At 41.6% G+C, this 10,302-nt stretch overlaps 1 protein-coding gene across 1 annotated transcript; it reads right to left on the bottom strand.

The window, feature by feature from the left end:
• Nucleotides 1-1,394: 1,394 nt before the first annotated feature.
• On the bottom strand, nt 1,395-9,461 carry wu:fe05a04 (zinc finger protein 668). The gene is made up of 5 exons (XM_013275686.3): nt 9,353-9,461; nt 9,168-9,224; nt 8,332-8,935; nt 5,463-6,430; nt 1,395-3,733 (listed from the first exon to the last, which is right to left on the bottom strand). Exons 3-5 carry the CDS (start codon nt 8,924-8,926, stop codon nt 2,990-2,992), a joined length of 2,307 nt encoding a protein of 768 aa, XP_013131140.1. The 5' UTR covers nt 8,927-8,935; nt 9,168-9,224; nt 9,353-9,461; the 3' UTR covers nt 1,395-2,989.
• Between the last annotated feature and the right edge of the window lie 841 nt (nt 9,462-10,302).

Below are 10,302 nucleotides of genomic sequence, written 5' to 3'. Positions count from 1 at the left end.
AACACACGAAGAAACGTAGGTACAATCTATCAGTAATTAGAAAGCAACCCTGCTGCTATAATACCAGCTGGTTCAGTCCCAGCTAATGGCTCATAAAAATGTTTCATTACCAAGTTGTCACACAAGAAATATCTCATGATGAGATCTCTCACAAAACCTTCCTGTTTCAAAACATACTGATGGCACTGATTACAGAAATTTCTAAGCTACTGAAGGTTGCAATGAGCACTGTTGGGGCTCTAATCTGGAAGTGGGAATATTTCTGGCAGGAGTGAAAAGAATTATCTAGAGCCAAAGACCACTTGTGGAGAACTATGGAAAGACCTGGAATCAGCAGGTAACTCAAAGAAAATAAGTAGTGCACTCAACTGCCATGGCCTGTATGCACACTCACCACGCAAGACTCCATTGCTGAAGAAAAAACACGTTGAAGTGTGTTTAAAGTTTGCTGAAAAACATTTAGAGAAGCCTGTGAAATACTGGGAGAATATAGTCTGGTCAGATTAGACCTAATTGAACTCTTTGGATGCCACATTTGGAGGTCAAAAGACACTGCATGTCACCCCAAAATCACCATACTGGAAGTGACGTTTGGAGGTGGGAACATCAATGTACGGCACTGGCATGCTTCATATAACTCCTGCCATCTATGATGATGACGAAGATGAAACAAGGGTGGACATTTCAACAAGACAATGATCTCAAACATACAGCCAAGGAAACTTGGTCTGTTTCAGAGAAAAGAAAAGAAAGCTGCTAGAATGGCCCATCAAATCACCTGACCTGAATGCAAGTGGAAATCTATTAAAAATAGAGATCATTGAAGGGACCCACAGAAGCTCCAAGGTTGATCCAACTAGTTTCTCCATACAGGAGGCATATGAAGCTGCCATCACCAACAAACGCTTTTATACAAAGTATTACATTTCAGTAAGTGTGTTCAGTACTTTTCCCCCGTGTCAAGGACATCTGTGGCTTGATATCTTTGCATGTGTGGATGGGTTGTTACCAACATCTGGTGGGAATTTCATGTCAATAGCACCTTTAGAAATACATTTACTTAGAAAATTGGTGATGTGTTCAATACTTATTTTAGCTACTGTGTATATATAAACAGTAAATACATTTTTCAAAGACGTTACAGGAAACGTTTTTTTCCAGTTTGACAAAAGGAAACCAGAGAATGAACCCCACTATGTCAGACTCTGTGGCTGTATGGTTTCAGACTTCTCATGACCCTGATGAGAGCTACATTTTGGCACATATGTGGTGTACACCATACTTTTTCATTTGGTAGTTTTTTAGAATTTAGGGCCAACTTTCTACAACATAAACAGAAGGTAATACTGTAGATAAGCAAAAAAAAACAACAAAAAAAACAGTGTCAGTGTGAATCACCTGCATCCAAACAAGAATTTATTAACCTTTAGAAAAACATCAAAATATACCTGCAGACTGTGTAGAGTCAGAAAATGTTAATCACAAGAAGACATCTATTCATACCACTAATCAGTACCATTCAAAATGAAATCATGAAATATTTAACATAGCACTAAAATGCTAGTTACTATACAAAACAAGCTTTCAGACACAAAAAACCCCTGTTTCACTCTAGTTTTGACAAGGTTTAGAAAAGGAATCAGTTTTCCAAGACAATAAGAAGAACATGACAGAAATTTTAATGCTAATAGAAATTCTGCATTACACTGCATAGGATTAATCTCCATTCATTCTTCCTCCAGCAACTGGCTGAATTTACAGCCTTATATCTGAATGCAAAAGGAAAGAAGGAAAAAAAGTGCCTCGATAAATAAAAGATTGGAATGTCTTGTTTAAATTACAGATGCAAGAAAACTGTCTCACTTCGACCCCTTTCAAACATGGATCCTTGTCTGTATGGTCAGCTTCAGGTCTGAACCAGCACCCTGGTCACCGTTCTGTGGAAGCGATGATGATCATCTTACTAGACAACCATCATCGAGTCTGAACGGGTAAAGACACATTCCGCCGTCTCCAGTCTGTTGCACACGTATCGAGATTCTCTCAGTCATTGTACATTTCTGAATGAAGAAGCCAATTCATTATAAATTAAATTATGAGCTCAAAGCTCAAAATAAGCTATATACTGGTCCATGGTGGAGCTCCATTTCTTCTTAATGGCAGCCTCTACCCCCAAACAGTTTTAAACAGCAGCTGGGAGGGTTTTGTGTGCTTATACCAATAGCTGTGTGCCTGAGATGACCAACCAAGGATATCCCCGTTCAGGGTGTACTCACATGAGACGATCTGTATCATGCAAGAGTGCAGTTGAGCCCTCAGAGTCGAGCTCATTTGTCTTTTGTGATTGCTGGGTGCTGTAACAGGGACATGTTACAAAAGAGGGTCTGTTGTGACGTTGATGTAGTGCAATTGCTGCTGACTAACTTCAGCTTTCTCAGTGACAGCAGCTCCGGCGAAACTCATTTAGGAGACACGACTTTTCCAATTAAGCTACAACGTGTAAAAAAAAATCATGAGTTTCCAAGAGCACTTTTCAGGGTGTGTGCGTGTCAGAGAGGGAGGAGCTGAGATGCTCAGACAAAGTAATGCATACTTGTGTCTGGATTGTTGAGTGCAGGGGAGCAGGAACAATCATGCTCAGGCAACCGTGTCTAGTGTGAGTACACCCTCCCTGACATCATACTTTGGCTATGTTTAATATGAGCATCCACCATTGTAACAGTAATGAAGGAAAGGCATAAAAAAAATCCCCGTCAATAAACTGATGAAGACAGAAATATTGTGTTTTACGTCTGAATTGAGCTTCTGAAACAAAAACCACAGTCTTTTGGTGGGAATAGTTATAGGAAAATGCTGCCTTGTCATAAAACCGTATGATGGTCAATATACAAATTACACAGTAATGTATGTAATTCTAACAGTATATTAAATGCTTCCTTTACAGGGTAGGGAATGTGACCTTTCTCTCCTTTTCTGACCTTGCTGTACTTTATTTTTCCTTATCAGCACTTGAAATGTTAACTTCAATCTTAATCTCTTTCTCTAGCTTGTAGTCTGTCAGTTGGTTTGATTCGGACGACCACAAATCACAACCAGAGGTCTGAGGCTCTTTCTTTATATCCACTATGAGTCCTGTGGGAGCTGTCTTTATTGAGGTTGTTTTAGCAGTCACTTTGCTATGGTGGTTTTCGAATTCTTGCCTTTCAGCATCTACAGCCTGTCCTGAGATTTCAAATTCTTCTGGTTCACTTTTAACAGGAAGGTAGTTCACTGCAGACTTCTTAGACAGATCCAAGGGTGCTTCTGGATCCTGTTTAACCCCAGTTAACAGATCCAGTGGGGCATTTATTGTCGCTCCAAGAGCAGCACCCACTGCGAACGGACCCTCGGGCAGAGCTTGCATAGCTGTGATGGGTAGTGTCTGAGGGATTGCAGATGGGAGCGGGAGCCCGTTGGCTTGTGTTGGACAAACAGGAACGAACAAGACAAGATTGACACCAGCAGGCGGCTGTTTGTCAAGAGTTAGCTTCCACAACCCGTCTGATGGACGAGTGCCAGTAGAGACACCCTCAGTCACGTGACCTGGATTGCTAGTATCCTCGACTGGTGGAGCAGGGTTGTTTAAAACAACAGCGGGCACAGTGACTGCGTTTGCTGTGTTTGATGAGTCTGGTGTAGCACTGTGCTTTTTTCTCTCCAGTGCAGAGCTGGACACACGTTTCTTGGTGGCACTCTAGAAGGGTAAAGATAACAAAAGCATTTCAGTGTGACTTTATGATATGAAAAGAGTTCTTGGAAACAGGTTTCTGAGCATATCTGTACCTACATCAAAGCAACCCCCCCCCCCCAAAAACAAACCATGGGTTGCTATAAAGGTTGCTTATGTTGCACATAAACGTCCTGCAATGAGTAAGATCAAAAGTAGGATAAGAGCGATGTGCACTCCTATTTACTCAGATATGTCAATACTTGATCCTGGTTTAGAATCATTTTGTGCTGACACAAAAATAACTGGCTAAGAAATACAGCAACACCTACACACAGACAACTGGCTACTTGTGGGTAGAGCTGGGCGATAAAACGATAACGATATGTATTGCGAAATAACTTTTTCTCGATAGAAAAATTAAACTATTGCGATAGGCCTCATCTCTCTTGTCCTCTTAAAAAAAAAAGAAAAAAAAAGAACAGCCAATCCAAATTAAGTAGCGCAGAGCCGAACCAATCACAGCCGCAGAGTCACGTCACGTGACTTGTTACGTACAGCACAAGCGCCAAGGCGCACATGTGTATTTGTTTTTGCAGCCGTGCAGCCCGGGTAATGAAGGAAATGAGTTTGCCGACTAGAGAAAAATCAACCGAGAGCGTGAGCGAAGGTTACCGAAGAAAAAACCGATGATGGTTCCAATGCCGGAGAGCTTGTCGAACGGAAGGGCCACAGAAGTTCCGTAGTGTGAAGGTATTTCGGCTATTTCAAGCCTGACAAAAAACAGAGTAGCGCGCACTGTAAATTGTGCTGAAAGCAAGTCTGGAAATACAATAAAGCGGTGCATGCTCAATCTCTGACTGAAAGCGCTAATTCGTCATTCGGCTTTTGTCAGACTAAAGTAACTGTTAAAACTGTTTGAAAAGGTTAGCTATACAACAAGGAGAGATTGAGAATTTCCTTTTAGTTCTCAGTTTATTTGATATTGACAAAAGTTAGTCAATTTTGTCTGTTCTTCTGTAAAACGACCTAAGATTTATTTTTAGAATTAATATTTTGTTTCTAAGTGGAATTGACAATTTAGTAGTCTGTTTTGTTTGTTCTATTTTGAAACTTAAACGCTTTAGCGGCTGCCTTTTGTGTAGTTTGCAATATTTGCCTTTATTTATCTGAAACTGAAATCTCATGTTCCTTAAGTACATCTACCCTGTTGAACTTATTATGGGAAATAAATATTTTAATTTAAACAAGCTGTTAATTATTTCACATTTTACTTGTGAGCAATGGCACATTTAAATCTTACAAATATAGTTATTTGGCTTATATCGTGATATATATCGTTATCGCCTGAAATGAAAAAAACATATCGTGATATGAAAAAATCTTATATCGCCCAGCTCTACTTGTGGGTTAATGGATTAAGCCGGTTTCTCATGTTTGAGAATACAGATATAAACAGTAATTGCGAATTGGAGGAAATAGTTTTCCACAACTCTTAAAATCCACTGCCAAAGAAAAGTGGCTGCTCTCATCCACATAGCTCCATGGCAACCAGCAGCAGCTGTAGGAGGCTCTACGCGCTCGTTTGGCCTGAGTAGCTCAGTTAATCTGTGCAACTTGATTTTGAAATGAAGTTGTTTCATTAAAGTATTTCTGTGCCCAACTGAAATCTCGAAGATAGAAAATCTTCTTTGCCTGCATTAACAGAAGAGGCAGCAGCAGTGTAAAAGCTTCTCTGCAAGTTTCACGCACTCACCGTAGACTGAGGTGTTTGTCCACACGTCTTAAGGTGGCTGTCGTAGTTCTGCTGGTGGGGAAAGCCCAGTCCACAGCTCTGACAAAGGCAGGGTGACTGCCCGGCATGGCCGCCCATGTGGGACATCAATAGCAAGGCCGACCGGAACCCCTTCCCGCATTCAGCGCACTTCAGCACCCTCTGATGAGCTCCAGCGTGTTTCTTCAGCTCTTCTGAAGAGTCGAACCTCTCTCCGCACTCCAAACATCTGATCTCGTTTGTTTTCTCACTCGGCTCCTGATTGCCCCAGCAGCCCGTGTCCTTTTTGTGCTGCTGGAAGTCCTCCTGACTGAGAAACTCCCTCAGACACGCCACGCAGTGAATGCGTTCGGGTTCACATTTGTGTTGGCGGTACAGCTTAGCCAATCGGAAGTGGCAGCGACACCGTATACATGTGTAAGGCAACAAACCCAGATGGGAGAAACTGTGTTTTAGGAGCGCGTTCTTCTTGGTAAACACCTTTGTGCAGTCTGTGCATTTAAAATTGCGGTGGCACTTCTTCCTCCGGTGGCGCGCCAGGGATTTCGGTGATGAGAAGTTGCGGCCACACACTTCGCACACAACATTCAGCATACACTTATGCAGCTGCACGTGATATTCACATGCCTTTAGGGACGTGAACACACGCTTGCACAGGTCACACTCGTAGAACTCATCCTCCAAGTGAGTTTTTGACAGGTGGTCTTTCAGATCTTCCTGCGACGCAAAGCCCATCAAACAGACCCGGCACTGGAGACGATCCACTTTGGTCTGCGCGTGTGTGCGCAGGTGGATGCGATAGTTGTATATCTGGCAGAAGCGCTTCCCACACTCTGCACAGCAGTATGGGCGTGCTCCTGTGTGGAGGTTCATGTGATCCTGGAGCTTGAACTTGGAGGGCAGATGCTGTTGACACACGCTGCACCGGTAGTCACCTGACTGACTCGACTCTAGGAGGGGAAAAAAAGGAAGGAAGTGTGTTAATTAAAAAGAGTCATCTGCTGTTTTTCACTTCTTTTTTTCTTGTCCAGTGAGAGAACTGAGAAGAGAAAAAAAAAACAAAAAAAAACAAAAAAAACCCACACATTCCATGTCAGCTGTGGACAGCCATCATTTGAAACACCTGCCTTTTTGCCCTATTTCAGTCCCAGCCAGCATGTAGTTACTACTTGTTACTACATATGATTGTTGGGTTTTTTACTCTGTATGTATTATTGTAGGGTCTACCTTACAATATAAAGCGACTTGAGCCAACCGTTGTTGTGATTTGGCGCTATATAAATAAAATTTAATTGAATTAGATTACTTGTCACAGTCCCTTTCATTGAGTCAGTGTTTCCAGCTCCTCCTCTAATCTCAAACCCTATAACCCATACAAAGTTAAGTAAAAAGTAAATCTTGGACATCACAGCTCATCCAGAGCCAAGGAGAAAAATCCAAAATTGTCCGCTTTGTTTTTAAAGTGAAGCTCCTGACTTACAGCAGCGTCTTCAGTCTATCATATTACTGTGTTTTCTCAGCACCAAACACTCTTTGACAAACTCCCCATCACAGAATGGCTTACAACACAGGTGTCGAACTCCAGGCCTCGAGGGCCGGTGTCCTGCAGGTTTTAGATGTGTTCTTGATCCAACACAGCTGATTTAAATGGCTAAATTACCTCATCAACATGTCTTGAAGTTCTCCAGACGCCTGGTAATGAACTAATCATTTGACTCAGGTGTGTTGACCCAGGGTGATATCTAAAACCTGCAGGACACCGGCCCTCGAGGCCTGGAATTCAACACCCCTGCCTTAAATCCAGCAATCTGCTCTCCACAAACTAAGCACACGGCTTTACCTCTGACTTCACATAACAAACACTTACAGGTCCATATGTTGGTAAAAAAAAAGCCTACATTCAGCATCAGTCTTTTTAATGTCAAATGATATATTTTGGGGAAACAAACTCACATCTCTCATTAACATAAGCTCCAAAGCATTTACAGTGAATCTGCAGTTGTACATTACAACTATTCAATTAAATAAAATAAGAAGTAGCCTACAAAATAAAAGGAATAAAGTTGTATTGTGAGTTCCCAAATAAAATTAAAAAAAACAAAAAACAAAACACTATCCTTTGAGAGTGTTTAGTGACTGAAATGGGACAAACTGCATGATGTATACTCATTTATGTTTGAATCCTAATTTCCCATTGATCCAAGGCCGAATGTGGCCTGCAGGCCATATAATACCCAGGTCTGCATGAGACTCTTATTGAGGCCGGTCAATGTTGCAGTTTTAGAAAAGAAAAGGGGAGAAGAAAAAAAAAAAAAAAAAAAAAAAAAAAAAAAAAAAAACACACAACAGGTCATAAAACCTTAAACTTAAAACGAAGATAAAAAGACCCAAAAAGGTTGAGAAGCAAAAAGTAGCGAAATGTTCTTATCAAACTTACTCAAACTGGTGTATCAAAGTCTGTTTGTTTAGGAGATGTTAAGCACTATAGTGCCAAGGTTCATGCGAATGAGTAAACAATTGCAAGGCCAAGTGCAACATGCGCATGTGTGTTAGTCGCTTCTGAATAAAAATAAATAAAGATAAATAAAGGGAAATGAGCTTTGAGCCCTGTTAGTGATCACTTTGTTGATGTTGTTCTCATGAAATTTGTTAACACTCAGGGAAACTATCACATGCTCAGACTTCAAAACCACTATGCAAATAAGGCCATTTTACTTGGCATTTAGTTTGTGTATCAGGAGCAACTACCTGCCAATTACAGCAAAGTCTGACATTTTGTTTATCTTGTGTTGAACCTTTCACCTGCATATGGGTGCATGTGTGATATTAACATATTGTCATGCAGTCTTACCACTGCTTAGCTCCTCATCCTCCTCTTCCTCATCAACCTCTTCCTCCTCGTACACCTCTGACACTTCACTGTCATCCGAGTCATCCTCCTGCACTTCCGTCAATTCACCCTCAGGCATGTCTACATCAGGTCTCTGCCCTCCTCCACCTCCATCACCACCCCCTCCTTCCTGTTCAGCGATCACCGGGGGAATGTCTGTGGTTTCTTGTAAAGCAGTGGGATCACTCATTACTGTGGGTGCTGATGGCTCAGCTAGCCCTGTCTCACTGCCACTTTGTTTGTCTTGCAGCCTTTTTGTTGTGGGATTCAGCCGTTTACAGTTCAACATCTCAGTCGGTTTGGATGGCCCAGAGGCCACTGTGGTTTCTTTGGTGTCTGTGGTCTGTCCTGCTGTACCTACTACTTTGCCACCTCTGAGCAGCCGTTTCGGTTTATGTTTGGTTGGAAGTGAAGTGGGAGAGTGACTGGGTGAGATGGAGCCATCAGATGATGTGGAGCGACACGGTGTTTGTCTGACCAAAGCCTCCTCCGGCTGCAGTATGTCCGGAAATCCCAACTCTGTCAGCTGGATATCAATGGTGTATTCAATGGACATGACTGGAGGCTGAGGAGACATGAAACAGAGAAAGGGGTCCGTGCTCAACTAACATTTAAAACGTTAACGTGTCTCACAGTTAGTGCACGTGTACTAATAAACAAACACTAGCACAAATATGCTTCAGCTGACCTGCCGAGCGACTGTTACAATTCTTCAGGATCTTTTTTTTTTTATTCTGAATATTTCATCTAAAGCCGTTCATGCCACACCTTAAAGAATTGCTGGTCACCTCTCTCACCTGGCAGGAGCCGATGAAGTCAAGCGTGGTTTTTACAGCCTTTTCTCTCGATGCTAGCTTTACAAAAAAAACATCTATACATATCGAAACATATGACACGTCTAATTTGTACGATATAAACAAAAGCATTACTCAGCATGACATAAAATAAGACCGATAACCCAATTAGCAAGCTACAAACTCACCTCAACCGAAGATGAACATCGAGGTAATAAGGACAAAAAGGAAAACAATAAGCAGAGGGAAGACAATTTCACACAAACGCTGGAGCACGCCTGGTGGCTCGGAGTGGTATTACACGGTCTTACAGCTGCACAGGTGCGCAGGGCAATATTTTAAGAAACTTTTCAATACATTTTGTAAAAAAGATAATATGTAGTGTGGTTTAGACTGGTTTTATAATGCATAGGTATTAAAGTCAGTTTTTGTATCTTATTAGTTACGTTCATATAAATGCATGGATTCTCTGAGATTTTCATATGTAGGTTATAATAAAATGCTCTGGCAGAAAATGTACTGGTATTTACATAGCATCTTTCTAGTCAGCTGGGCACTCAAAGCACTTTCTACTACAAGTCTCATTCACCTAATCACACACATTTCACCTATGAACTTTGTAACAGTCTCATACACACACTGATGCATCAGGAGAAACTGAGGGTTCAGTATCTTACACAATAATACTTTACAATGTAAACTGGAGGAGCCAGGTTATTAAGGACTGAGAGGAGTGGCACCAGGTGTGCTTTTCTGCTGTTGTGCATTCAGAGCATCTCTGAATGCACAGCAGCAGTTTTTATTTGAGTTACTGTTACCTTCCTATCAATTTCAGTCTTGTAATTCTCCTCCAATGTCTACAATCAGCAAGTCATTTTCACCAAGAAAATGGGCTGGATAATTTCTCTTTCTGCCCCATTCTCTGTAAACCCTAGTGTGTGAAAATCCCAGTGGATTTGTTAAATATTCAGACCTGCCGGTCTGTCACCAACAACCACGCCATGTTCAAAGTCACTTAATCACCTTTCTTCCCCATTCTGAGGCCCAGTTTGAACTTCAGCGGGTCATCTTGACAATGTCTACATGCCACTGCATTTAGTTTCTGCTGTGTGATTGATTAGAAATTAACAAGTACTTC

This window comes from Oreochromis niloticus, linkage group LG11, assembly GCF_001858045.2.
Source record: "Oreochromis niloticus isolate F11D_XX linkage group LG11, O_niloticus_UMD_NMBU, whole genome shotgun sequence".
In the NCBI taxonomy this organism is placed as follows: domain Eukaryota; kingdom Metazoa; phylum Chordata; class Actinopteri; order Cichliformes; family Cichlidae; genus Oreochromis; species Oreochromis niloticus.
This window is presented reverse-complemented; position numbering and strand designations above follow the sequence as displayed.